This window comes from Leptonychotes weddellii, chromosome 4, assembly GCF_054177405.1.
Source record: "Leptonychotes weddellii isolate Sample4059 chromosome 4, ASM5417740v2, whole genome shotgun sequence".
Taxonomy (NCBI): Eukaryota; Metazoa; Chordata; class Mammalia; order Carnivora; family Phocidae; genus Leptonychotes; species Leptonychotes weddellii.
Window position 1 is genome coordinate 115,521,233 of NC_138372.1, and position 14,474 is coordinate 115,535,706.

The 14,474-nt window shown below is 39.0% G+C and overlaps 1 protein-coding gene across 7 annotated transcripts in view; it reads right to left on the bottom strand.

The window, feature by feature from the left end:
- Positions 1 to 14,474, bottom strand: part of EYA1 (EYA transcriptional coactivator and phosphatase 1) — a 312,419-nt gene that overhangs the window by 64,408 nt on the left and 233,537 nt on the right. For all 7 annotated transcript variants that reach the window (XM_081816112.1, XM_081816115.1, XM_081816113.1 and 4 more), the window contains 2 exons: positions 10,862 to 11,001; positions 9,448 to 9,531 (listed from right to left, as the gene is read on the bottom strand). In XM_081816112.1, coding sequence (XP_081672238.1) covers positions 9,448 to 9,531; positions 10,862 to 11,001 — 224 coding nt within the window. The remainder of the gene's footprint in view (positions 1 to 9,447; positions 9,532 to 10,861; positions 11,002 to 14,474) is intronic.

Below are 14,474 nucleotides of genomic sequence, written 5' to 3' on the forward strand. Positions count from 1 at the left end.
ATAAACCAAGCAAGCACAAAAAGCAATAGATATTTATCCAATTTAAATTCTTTAAGTTGAGACCTTTAAGAAATATTTTAATACCTAAGTCATTGTTCCAATTTTATTTTTTTTAGATTTTATTTATTTATTTATTTATTTATTTATTTATTTGGGAGGGGGAGGAAGAGGGGGGAGGAGAGAATCTCCAGCTGACTCCACACTGAGCTCCTAGGGCTTGATCTAAGGATCCTGAGGATCACGAACTGAGCTGAAACCAAGTCTGACCCTTAACCAACTGAGCCACCCAGGCACCCATATTGTTCCAATTTTAGATAGCTACAGTATTCTGAATTAGTAATTGGGTTCTACAAAGTACCTACGGTGTTGGGGATTTATTTTTCTGAAAGTAAAAAATATATATATATATTACTTTTAAATTTTTATCTATTCTCTTTTCAATTTAGAAGCACATTTTAAATATACGCTAGGTGTCTTTTGAGTCTCTCCTTTTTGAATGTGTGCCCTATTACATCTATGAGATCAAATCTACACAAACTCCTAGCAATTGCTATTTTTCTTTGGATCAAAAAATAGAATATATTATGTTTTTAAAAACGCCGTTAAAGTATTAATCTTAGGCTAGAAAGGGTTACTAGATGATGGTTCAAGTACTTCCAAAGTATGACTAGTTCTTCAGGATATGGTACTTAGATTTTGAATTTGTAGAACTTAGGATACAGTTCCTAAATTATATCTGCACTGATCCTATGTGGGCAGCTAAGCCTCCCTTGGCAAGCAATTACTCGGCTGTAGTGGCCCAGTGAGGTGTGATGCTAACAATGTGGACAGGTTTAGGAGGATTTGTTGGTCAATGTGAAAATCTTGTAAAGTATGCTCACGCTGACAACAAATCTTTGGGCAGCATCAACCAAATGAACGCAAAAATACCTGTTTTGGACCCCCTCAACAAGTCCTTATTTAGAATGCTAACCTTGCAGCCACAAACAAGGCCTGGATGTCATTTAAAATAAAATCTCATTCAGGATCTTTTGTTTTGGGGGAAAAGAAGCAGAAAAACAGGAATGGGCACTCTGAGTACAGGAGGAGCCTATTTTTCCCCCCGGCCCCATGCTGGCTGCTCACAAGGGAAGGATAAAGAGAAGATTAGGAAAATTAGCTTCCTTATCTGAGAGAAGAAAAAAAAAATTATGCAAGAATGTTATTTCTTTTAAAAAATATCACTGAAAGTGTTATGTAAGTGATCTATACAACCTGTTCGACCCAAAGTCTCCACCGTTTTCCTTCCCCCTGTGTAAAGTCATCAATACCATCAATGGAATATTAACTTCTTTCAATTTTAGGAGCTCCTATCACTAAACAGCCGGCACAAAATGCCACGTTTTAGGAGCCCGGTGTAGTTCTGATGCCAATTAAGGAATAATCTGGATTACCATGAGAGAGTGTATACACGTGAAAAATAAACCACAATTGAACTACTGACTGAATGATTAAAAACAACCAAACAAAACCAAACCCAAGCTTGTGGTGGGGCTAATCAGGTCATTTTTACTGATTAGATAATGTGACACCCAACTGCTTTAATTTTCTCCTTAAATTTCTCTCCCTTTCAACATCATGAAAATAATACCCACGTGGAAAGTAAGAAAAAGAGCTTCACCATTCCAAAGATTAATTTTGATTGTGGAGAAAGCCCAGTGAATCCCAAACATGGGACAACTGCCAAGAAGTGGTACAAAGTGGGAGGAAGAAGAATAAAACCAGAGCAGACCCGGGGTTGGCCTCGACACACAGTGCCAACGAAAGCCTAAACAGCTAATCCAATCAAAAAAGACCTATCCAGATTTCATCTGTAACCACTCTCCTATCGCTCCCTTTCCTAGTGTTATAGCCATTTTCTTCAGCCTTGATTATTTCCTACCAGGAGAACTGTGATGATCTATTCTGCTATGAGTCTAATCTTCCAAACTGTATAATTCCATCATGTGCCTTTTTAATATTTATTATTTTATTTTATTTTTTTAAAGATTTTTTTTATTTATTTATTTGACAGAGAGACACAGCGAGAGAGGGAACACAAGCAGGGGGAGTGGGAGAGGGAGAAGCAGGCCTCCCGCCAAGCAGGGAGCCCGATGCGGGACTCGATCCCAGGACCCTGGGACCATGACCTGAGCTGAAGGCAGTCGCTCAACCAACTGAGCCACCCAGGCGCCCAATATTTATTATTTTAATATTTAATTTTGTTCGTGGCATCCCCACACCTACAGTACAAAATCTCGACACTCAATGTTCCCTGCAGCCCTCGTCTGAGGGCAATGGACCCATCACGAGACTAGATTATGTTCCTGGTGTTGTCAGTTAATAGATGTGCTTCCTGGAGCCAATCATTTAATTTTTCTAAGACCCGGTTTCCCCATCCGAAAAAAAGAAGAAACCAGTTGGATAATAAATGTGAAATAGGCGTGTAAACTATACAAGCTCAACAAAGGTATGGTATTTTTATTACCATTTCAATAAATTTTCGGCTACTCGTCTTCTGCCGGTCTGGTCCTCTAAACACATTTCATAGATCTCCAGCCATTTTGCCTATCTTTTCCCTAAACAGTTATGCTCTGCTTCCACCTCTCCCTCTCTGCTACCTGCAACAACAAAATACTGCCTCTCTGATTGCCCACTCCCTTCTCGGAATCCCCAAGTAAGCAAAAGCTCTTATTGATGGAATGCCTAGAAGTATTTTTCTAGATGGTGTACATTGTTTTCCCAGCAGTGCTGTGACTGCGTTCATTTTATAGATGGGAAGATTAAGACAGAAGCAAGCGAGACTCAGAGATATAAGGGGGCTTTCCTGAGGCCGCAGAACAAGGGAGGTCCAAAGCGGGTGGTGGCAGGCCAGTGTTGTGCATAGAAAGCTGTGATTTGCGCTCATTCACTGCATTCCCTTTCACAGGTCTGCAGAAAAATAAGGCCACATTCAATAAGGTGGTAGGAATACACATTTCACCGTCTGCCAGTTAGGAGGAAAGGGCTAGCAGTGAAAGGGAAAGAGAACAACCGTCAAGTTAAGGACAAAGAAATGAATGGAGGAGGATCTTTCAGCTGGACAGCCCTCTGACAGTCAAAAACACTGTCTTTTTGAAACAAAAAACTAAAGGTAAAAAAAAGCTTTTTGTTTGCTTTGAGAGTTTAGATTCTACATCATTCCGTGGTATCTAAAAGTTCTGCTTGGAACCGTGAATTATTTCATCATCTTGGTCTAACTCGGCATTGATATCCAAAGAAGAAAGTAAAATCAGGAAATCGTGCTCTGGGATTGAACTGGCCACTCATTACTCCGCGACACACCTGTCGCGTAGCCTTCAGGCACTGGTCTGCTGCTGCGGAAAGTGTGCTTTGCGTTTCACTCACCTATCAAATAGTTCTTCACTGAGAGCCATGATTGCTTGCCACCTGTCCACCAAAACTCTGTTTCTTCCCGGACACACAGCTAGGCAACATATGCTTCCCAGCCTCGTTTGCACTGGGCCATGTAATAAGCAGAGGTGTGTGCCCCTTCTAAGCCTAGTCCGTGTAGCCTCCCATTCATGCTCCCCTTGCTTTTTCACCCTGTGGGCTAGAAAGCTGATGACAGTGATCACAGAAGCCTGAGAAACCAGATGGTGAGATGGCACCACCACGATCTGCACTACCAAACCTTGCCTAAATCAAGCGACCTGGAAGATCCACTCGAGACCACTAACTAAGACAGAGATAAATTTCTATTGTCACGACATATTGGGCCTATTGGTTACAGCCCCCGCACCTACCCTAACAAATTCACGTGGTGTCTTGTGCTTCGCTGGGCACCCAGACACAGATGCACGATACCCACACTGAGTTTACAATCTAGTTGGCCACAGTGTGCGTGTCACTGAATTGTCCTGATGTCCCGAGGGCAGGAGCCAAATGAATCACCACAAAGTTCAGAGCATGATCTAGAGTAGAGGCAGGCCCACTTTTTCTCTAAAGGGACAGACAATAAAGATTGGAGAATTTGCCATCCATATAAAGTCTCTGACACATCTTCTTCCTCCTCTTTCATAACCCTTTAAAAATTTAAGTAACATTCTTAGCTTGAAAGCCCTATAGAAACAAGCCATAAACCAGATTTGGCTTATGGAATATGGTCTGTCAATTCCTGGCCTAGACCCTTTGTCTTGATTTTTTAAAAATCCAGTGGAAGAAAAATATTTCATGATGTATGAAAATTACATGGAATTCAGATTTAGGAACTATAAGTAAAGTTTTATTGGAATACAGATACATTTATTCATTTGCCTATTGTCTGTGGCTGCTTCTGCACTCCTAGGGCAGAGGCGAGCAGTTATGAAGGCATATGGCCCATAAAGCCTTCATTTTTGGTAAAGGGTCAGCTAATAAATATTTCCCAGCCTCTGGTCCAGAGCTTCCTAAAGAGGGATTATTCTGTTTAAGTAACCAGATCCTTTACAATCCAAGGAGGACACTGCTACTTTGGGGCCATGGCAAGAATTCAGCATCTAGACCAGCCACCACAGAAGAGGATCATCCCTCAAAAGATTTTGGAGCTTAATGTTTCGCTCTGAAACAGGGTAAGAACAGCAACCTTTACTGGTTAATGGGAGTGTTCGAATGAAATTGGTCTGCTCAACTCCTGTAAATTTTTTCTCTGCTCAATGTCCTAAATGATTACACTATACACTCACTAGGGAGGCTTAGTTGATTTAAATTCATCCTTCTAGAAGTCTGGTGCCTTATAAAACAAATGTTTAGACAGCAGATACAAGACCAATCAGTGACATATGCTGTTTTCATTATTGGGTTATTGTTGCTAATAAGACATAGTGCTGGGCCCTTTAAATTCAAGACACAACTTAGATCTTTCTTCTCCTGGCTTTACCAAGGTGTATTTGACACAACTGAATTCTTCAAACAATTTGGCAAGTCAAGTCACCAGTTTTATGGATGAATACTGGAGCTCAGTGCGAATAAACAATCTACCCAGGGTCAAAGAACTGGAAAGTCAGAGCTTTGGTTTGAGTCTAGATCTATATGAATTCAAATCTGATGCCTTCTATCTCGCCATAGGTGGATCTCATAGGTGGATCTCACATTCCCATGTGTCCCAGGCTCACCTTCCATCCACATTCTTGCCTGGTCCAACCACATATGAACACATATTACTCCTGGCCACTATGCCCCAGATTCAAGGTTTTGTTTTGTCGGTTGTTTTGTGTTTTTTTGATAGTCAAGGTTCAACTACATTAAAACAAAATTCATATTTATTTTATGCCAGACATTTGGGCTATAACCCCTTCCAAGCCTGAGTTTCCTTATCTGTAAAATGGGCTTGGTAAGGGCAGTTTAAGAGGACTAATGCTGAATTAAATGAGTATTGGGCACATAAGAAATTCTTCATAAGTAGGGCCTAGAGTTAAAAATGCTAAGCTTTACGCTGTCTTAAGTGTTCATGTTTAAGTTTTTGTGTAAAATGAGGAGTAGGGCTCCATATCTTTAGGACCTGTTCTAGCCCAAATCCATGAGACACAGGTGTTAAGCAAGAATAAAAAATAAAGTATTGAAACAATGAAGCCATTGGCTATGGGTACCCTGGGGAGTCCTCCCTCAAGAGGGGAAGCAGGCTTGGGACATCAGCGCAATACTTACTTGAAATATAAGTTTGGGGTATGTGGTCTGATATTAGCAACAGGATTATATTGTCTAATTTAAAGAGGGCATTCAATGGAAAAAAGATCAAGATTCGTTTTCTTCAGTGAAAACTTGGGGATATGGATTAGTTTGAAAGCAACTTTTCAAAATGTATTAAACAGAAAAAGCGAGGACAGACATTATTAACAACCACCTAATTTATGGTAACACACCCATGGACTTCATTTTCCTGCTAATATGTTCTTTCTTTTCTCTTCCCTAGCCAGACCTGTCATGTACCTAGCACCCTTTTTGTTCCCATCACCTTTGTTATAAAACACTTCCTTATAATGCCCAACATGCCTGCTTCCCACAGCTAGGATTACATGGAAGGTGGGACATTCTCAAACTTTTTTGTACATACTGCTGTAACATGCACTAATTTTGCATTATATCAACCAGATCCTGTATCCCCTTACTGAATGGCCTACTCATTGAGTTGCCTAAGCTACTGTGACTAAGCTACTTCTCAAGTATCTGGTTCCCATAGAGACAGAACAGCTATCACATTGTCCAGGCATTCATTTCTTTATATGCCTGTAGAGTAAGGCCCAACCACATGTTCCCTTAACAATGCTCAGGGACACCACCAAAACTATGCTCCAAGAAATAAGGCTTGCCCTTCAACCGCTTTAAGACTTCTCTCCTTTAGTGGAAGGAATGAAAGGGAGGCAAGGTGTTCGGATCAGCTTGGCTATTATTATTGTTTGGAAGAAGCCTTGTTGAACCACACATTTTTACAAGGCATGATTATCAGATTTGAGAGCAAATTCTTCCTGACTTTAAAGTTCTCTAATAAAGAGAACATTAAGCAAGCTTCCTTGCATGCTTCAGGCTACAATTCAACATCCTCAGCAGTGTGTCTTCAGAAGGGATGCCTCATGGCATTGAGACAACAGGTGTTCAGCACAAAGAAGGTGTTCACAAACATTTAGGATGCAATCAGACTAAGAGTGTCTGAGGACCTTCTGATTCTGAGCTGTGTACTGTTGATGCTAAATCTGTCATCTGAAGGCCTGTCTATTCCCATGTATCTCAGGCTCACCTTCCATCCACATTCTTGCCTGGTCCAAGTGGATGTCTTCCTCATCTCAACAAACACACGACAGGCCTCTCAGCTGCTTAGCTTCTCAGCTGGGAATGGTTTTTTCCCTCCCCTCTATTACTGCCCACCAGGCCAAATCAAATCCTTTGCAATTCCTACTTCTCTGTTTGCAATAGAATCCTGAATCCAGTGAGTTCTCTCTACTCATCTCTACTGCTAGTACATTGGGTCACCCTAATACCTCCCTTCTGTTCCCCAACCCTCTTTCCTCACCATTGGTTCTCCACACACAACCAAAATAATCTAAAAATCGAAATCAGATCTTGTCATGTCCTCCTTTGAAGTCCTCCAATGACTTCCTATGGCATGTGCAATGAGATTGACCCTCTTGACCTGGCTTGTACTTGCCCTCATCCCAGCCCACATCTTGACTCTGCATCTTCATCACTGAGCTCAGCCACACTCGCCTCTGTGTCCCTCAAACATCAAACCTTTTCCTGCTTCCGTGCTCATTGCTTCCTCTGCTTAGAACTCTCTTTCCGCTGATGGTGTCATTATCAACCAACCTCTTTTATTCTGACCTCAGGTTCAAAGTCATGCATGCTCAGGAAGACCTTCCCCAATCATGCCTTCTGAGGTTACTTTCTCCTCAACCCCTGTCAGCTTATAAATGAATGGTTAACATACATTTAAATATTTCAGATCACCCATACTGAAGAATATATACATTTGATTTTAGAAATTATAGGAGATAAAACTTTTTATCACATGCTCTAGTATGAGAAAACTAAACCAACTAACAAAATACTATTTGATGAAGCCTCAAAATACTAATGGTTGACACTTGTAATGTTTTGCTTAGATATTGTTGAGGATCTGAATGAAAAACCCTAAGCTTCCAGTGGTTTCTAGGTTAGGTGTGAATTCCATGTGCAAAGCAATAATTTATGGCCAGGGACTGACATGAGGTCATTAGGTCATGGGATGCTCACCACCTCACCCGAAGCTGGCCCCTTTCAGTGGTGAACAGAGCCCTGATCAAGACAACTCTCTTTGCTTCAATCTGGTCCTTAGTGAGAAAGCTTTCAAAGACTCGACACTTTCTGGATCGTTTTCAAATGCTGGTGTTCTAAGTGCATGCTCTTTTCAATGCTTTCTTCCTGAGGAGTTAGTTGTAGGAACATTAAAATGGTTAAGAAGATCTTCAGGATTCTTGCTACTTAGTACACACTGATATTTCAGCTATTAATCCTTAGTTTGTTAAGTAGTAGTTTTGTGGAAATACTAGTAATAGTATTCATAGAAGGAGGAATACAAAAAACGCCACAGCTAATGTTTATTGAATCCTTATTATGTGTTAGCCACAGAGTAGAGACTTTCTTTGAATGATCGATTCTATGGCTTTATTTTTTTTTTTCTTAATAATAATCACACTGTACTTTGGTTCATTGTCTTCTTCTCATAGAAAATCTAACAATAAGATGGGGCATTTTGTGTTTTACAGTATCTTATTTCTGAATAGAAATCCAAAGGGTAGAATATTCTGGAACATTCTTGCTCTTACAAATGTGCATTTTCCCAGCCTTTTTTGGGGGGTTAGGTGTAACTTCAGGGTTATGAGAAGGAAAGCTGCATTGTGAAGCTCAACTGATAATTCCTCAACTTTCACTGCCAAACTATACCTACATGGCACACACTCAATATATATTTATTGAAAGAATGGGTGCCTGGATAAAATCTATAATGAGAGCATACATTTTGTGGGTATTAATTTTAACATTTAATTGTGATAAACACCTGGAGTCACCAAGACACAGAATTCAGTTCCTAAGGCTCTGAACCAATAGCTTCAAGATGTTAAGACTTGTAATATGATTTCTTTAAAGATTAAAAAAATGAGAAATACCATATTCACAGGATAACTTCAGAAATTACCTATAGCCACTTTAAATAACACAGCTTTTGTGTGGGAAATGTTTATGAAACCACCAAAGAATAGATCAAAAAGAATTTCCAAAGTTTTTGAGAAGCCCAAAAGCAGAACATTGAGGCTGAATTTCTACTCATAGAAGGTAGCCTCTAATATTCTTTTTTATCTACCACACCAAGGTAAATATTGTAACAATTCAAACATGGAAGTATTTGTCCAATTGCCATTCAGAGGCCCAATTTTACATACCACTGACATAAATTTAGCCTCACAGCAAAGGGATTTATAAAGACATTCATAATGGGTGTTTTGAAAATAAAACACTAACACTGCTAATCATTGAAGATAGTAACATGTAAAATACTTGCTCTGCTGCATATGTTGTGAATAAAAAAAATAAAAGAATGGTGCAAAGAAAAATACCAAATATCATTCTATGTCTCTATATATTTTAGTATTTCATCCTAGAATAGTATCCAAACACTTTTATTCATTAGGGTCTGAAATAAGAATGAATTTAATTGCATAAAGTTTATCTCATTTTTAAGGACCTAAAAAAAACCCTCCTCTTGTTCATTTGTAAGTTTTTGCCTTACATATATATTTGACTATATCAATAAATTAAGTTGTTCTCCTTTTCATGCTTTAGATTATTTAAAGTTAAACCACATTCCCATCTGGATAAAAAATTCACTTCTAGACATATTTACTTTAAAGAAATTAAAAACTGATGTCTCTTGGTACTCACCCTCCCATATCTGTTGGCATAGGACCCAGTAAGCAAGGAATGGAAAACGATGATTGTCTCGTCCAAGTCCCAGATGAACACCCTCTACAAAGGAAGAACCGAATCAATATGTCCTTCCCTTGGTTGAGAAACCTGTTATTCAGTTAACTTCAACATAAATAAGCAGTCTTGAAACGGAAGACAAAGGAAAAATCTGAATTTACTATGTTTTTAAAATACAACTGTTCCAAAGAGTATCCCCCAGCGTTTCTCCAGAGTAGAACCTCAGGTGAGGTTTAAGAGGATAATATTAGTGACATCAATACAAACATGGGCAAGAAATAATAATATATATCCTTTTGACTTCTGAAGTAGATTCTCAGTTCATTATTCTGAAAAAAACGAGCTAAAACTAGATTGTTTATAACTTCTTGAGACAGAGAGCGGCCAATCATTTTAAAAATCATTCTGTTTTTCTTACCTCTTCTCTCTGCTTATTAAGAAGTTTTAAAACAGAGAATTTTATGTTTTATTTTTATCAAGCCAAGTATTAAAAACTGTACATACAACATAAAACTTCACATCATCTATTCACCTTATGTTACCTTTGGACTGTTATCACATTGATGGGTTATGTATGACTCCTGCCTGGTTTTGTTCAGATTGCAGATAGTTAACAACTGAAGCAGACACATCACACATGCTCTTGACATACTCGGGGTATTTGGAATCGGATTTAAAGGAATTCACTTCAAAAACATCTTTGAGATACCACAAAGGCCTCCCAAGCCTACTTGTCTTCTTCCCCTTTCCACTCATACCAGTATATATTCATACACATAGGTTCTGCTAGGAAATTTCCATCTTTTCAGCCAAAATAATCATGTTTTCCACCATTAGATTTCATTGGGCAAAACCCAGAAACTTAATTGCAGTGGATTCAAGGCTATGAAATCTACCCTTCAAGGTTTTATTTAATCCCTCCTGCTTTTGAACACCAAAACAGGCCTCATAAGAGGGCTACCATTTCAGTTCAGAACATCCCAGGTTTTCCTTTCTCAATATATATGTGTGTCTTTAATTTTCAAAGTGGATTTTAGTAAGCATTTTTAGTATGACACTTAATTAGAATGGCAATGATATAGAGCAGTATAAGAGAATTTTGTTCAAGCAAAATTATATAATTTACTGTATTAGAGAGAACTAACCAGATGCTTTACATGTAGTTAAAATGGCAGAGAAAACAGAAATAATTGTTTTTACCTATAAGAAATAGGAAAGAGAAAGAAAATGCTTTACTTACTATATAGAGAAGAAAGCAGTAACAAAAGCATTTGGGCATCTTGATGATGGCTGTTTACACTGCAGGTGTATAGAACCACCATTTAACTACCAAGATACCTTGTTATTTACCAGGACATTGGCAATGACATACCTCAAGATCAGAATCTGGGGGAGGTGAAGGATTATTGTTTCTTCGGCCCCGTCCACGTGACTTCCCATCTGAACCTCGACGCAGTCGATCAGAATCTGACTCTTTAATGGGTGTTGATGGGCTGTGGATTGTACTGTACTCTGTAGAAATACAGGAAGGTCTTTCATCTTTTGGTTCTATTACCATGGTGTCAAGATCAAACTTATTTTAACTCATGGGGAAATTTGAAGAGTAAAACACATTTCATTCTATTCACTTTTGTTACTGTTTATTCCCACCGATAAATAATTTATGAGATACTGGATTTCAAGAATCCATTCTTTTGAAAGAACGTGTGATCAGAAATGAATAGAACTTAATTGATGGTGGAAGATAGCAGGCTGTAGGAAGCTGCCTAGTTTTTCTTTGTCGTTCTCCATGACGAGACAAAGCTCCCCCATCCCCACTTCCATGTATGTGTCTTTCTTTCATTCCACAAACAGTGCCTGGCCATACTGAGAGAGGTTCACTCATGTGCCTTTCCAGCCACTCTCTCACCTATGAAAAGCTTCTGGTTTACAAAAAAAAAAAAAAGAAAAATCAACTCCGGGGTGGAAAAAAATGAATCTCCAGGCAGATTTTTCTTTGAAAATTTCAAATCTCTTTTTTCTCCCTCATTTTATGTGAGAACAAGGGAGTGGCAAGATAAGGAAGAACAGATATATGGGCAATGCCCATACTCTGTACAGCATTCATCACAGACTCTTACTGTATCTTAGTCTCCGAACCAAAAATCCCAAACAGACACCACATTAAAATTGCTCACCTGGGTAACTCGGAGAAATCACAGAAATAATTATACAGAAACTAAAATAAAGAACCACCTCCCACCAGCTAGAGGAACGGCTGAGTAGTGACTGTGGAGTTGGGGGAGGCGAGACTCTTACCCTGCTTCCAAAATGAACAAAAACCCCTTAGAGTTTCTTCTCTTCAGTTCACACATTAGACAATTTCTACCTCCCCAAAGTCTTTGCCAGATGTCTCTACTAGATATGGGTTGGAATCTCTCAAGCTGGTATAAGGGATGATAATTCTCATTGAGATGTTGTTGATACTACATTTCACCAAACAGAAAAGTATTGAGGACAGGTGAATATCTGGTAGCCTTTGTTAATATACTATCATCCTCAACTATACCCAGAAGGCCAGCCATGTGTCAAACCATGTGGTCTCAGTATTACCTCCAAGTCTAGGACTTAAGCCTTAGGAGTTTGGGTAGATAGGAATGGACTTCGACAGAGTAAATTCCATTTCTAAATCACATGGAACATCTCTATACCTCCTGTTTAATTGTAAAATCTAAACAGATTCCTATCACTTTTAGATGAGAATTTTGCATGTCCTCTGCCATAGGAACCAAGACAGCAAAGTTCCTCATATACACCAGTCATGTGGTACTTGTACCCCGAAACCACCATGATAACTTGCAAGCCTATTAGTTAATTATGACCAGAAAGTCCAGAACAACTCCACTCACTACATCAGCTTATGTAGTTCCGTGGGATGCATTTTTGAGCTAACCCATCTTGTAGAACTATCAGAATACAGTGCTGGCTGGCCAAAGTTTAACATTCTCCAAATCTACATTTTCTGTAGTTCCTTTTCTTGCAGAGGCAGAGGACTGTGGCATCCTCTCCTCAAAATGTTCCAAACCAAGCATCTGCCTTCCATGTTTTATAGAGAATTAGGAACTCCACAGAAATACCTACTTTCAAAGGAGCTCAGTGAATTCAAAGTTGTGTTTTGAAGAAAAAGTCTTGACCTCCTTTTTCTTTAAAAATTCTGCAACTACGTCTCCGTGCAAACCTGGATAGCCACATTTGGGACAGAACACATGCCAATCTCTTTACCAGCTTCAAAACAGCATTTACTTTGCAACTGGCACAACTGGCATCTAATTGGACTCGTACATCAAGTACTTGACTGAGAAGTCCATCTTGAATTGTGAGCTCTTCACCTTTTGAAGTTCATATTTGACAAGAAGCTAAAAGATGTTAAGAATGTATCTTATCGCATTATGTCTTTTGCTTTGACTTCCAGCTAGTTTAGGGCGAATTTTTTCCTCCAAGTAGTTCATCTTACCGAGGTTTTCTTACCCTAGCTTTCCTCCTATGGACTACCCATTCCTTTAGTTCTTGGTGTGTATTTCTTTATCTCTGTGTTAAAACCCAATTAAATCTTTAAAAATATATTCCATCTCTTTTTTTTGAAATAAAAATGATAATTAAATTGATTATTCACTTCTGTAAGCCTGCCCCCAAAGAAACTAAGTTCAATGAGCAAAGTATACAGGTGGATTTTTAAATTATCTTATCTAAAGTTTTTCCAGGTGGAAAAAGAAGCCCTAAAATATGGACAATCTGATACCTCTAAATATTAAAACACACACACACCCCTTATAGGCCTCAACTTATGAGAAGGAAGATAAAAGTAAAATGATGCAAGCTAGATTTAAAAAAATCTCCTCCTCTTTGTTCTATGAGGTGGGATTAAACACTTCTACTCTCCTAACCAGTTTTCCTGACTCTATTCTCCTTCCTTCTATTAGTGTAAAACAACTCAACAAATAATTTAATCTTCTAATCCACTGACATCTCATGTTTCATTAAAATCCTTTCCAAATTATTCAACTTTACCCCCACTGAGATAATGAATGTGAAAATACTCAGAAAAGCATTTATTTCATCTAACAAACAAGGACAGTATGCCCATACGATTCCAGGCACTATCCCAGGAGCTTGAAGTATAATGATGTACCATACAGATATGGTCTTCTTGGGGCATAAAATTCAGAGGAAGGCACTGATTTATGAACAAAAATAAGAGATTAGAAAACAATATGGGAAGGGTAATGGCATGAGAAAGGTAGAATGCCTGGAGACCACAGAGCAAGTCCACATACCTTAGATTTATAAAATTACAGAAGCTTCCTGAAGATGGAGAACAAAGTTAACAGTAAAAAATGGAATATAAATTGTTCTCCAGGCAGGCACATAAGCATGTGTGAAGGTGGAGAAAGAGAGAGAAAGAGAAAGAGAGAGAGAGAGACGTCAAAGAATTGAAAAAAAAAAAAAATCAATCTGACCTGGCTCTGCAGAGGAAGAGTACAGAGATGAGGCTGGAGTGGCAGGAAAAGAATTCAAGAATGGAGGGATGAAATAAAATTTACCCCTTAGGTAGATGATTCTAGCTCCAGTGTGGTGCGGGTGCTGGAGGCAAGTCAAGACTGAGAAGCAGAGACCAGCCAGGAGGATAATTCAGTGAGGGCTGTTGGTGGCCCATGCAGGTAGTAGAGATAGGGAGAGCTATAGATCTGAAGTGTCACTGGGAGGGAAAGAAGGAGGAAGCAGGAAGTCAAGGATGATGTTCATGTCAGTGGTTTAACAACAGGGAAGATGAAGGTATAAAGCACAAGGCATGGGGATTTAGGAAGAAGGGACTATGAGGAAGTGTGTAGATGAGAATTCACATTCAGCTTTGGACATACTGAACTTGAGTAGGAAGGGAAAAATGAAGGGGGGGGATTCGGAGGGGGAGACAAACCATGAGAGACTATGGACTCTGAGAAACAAAC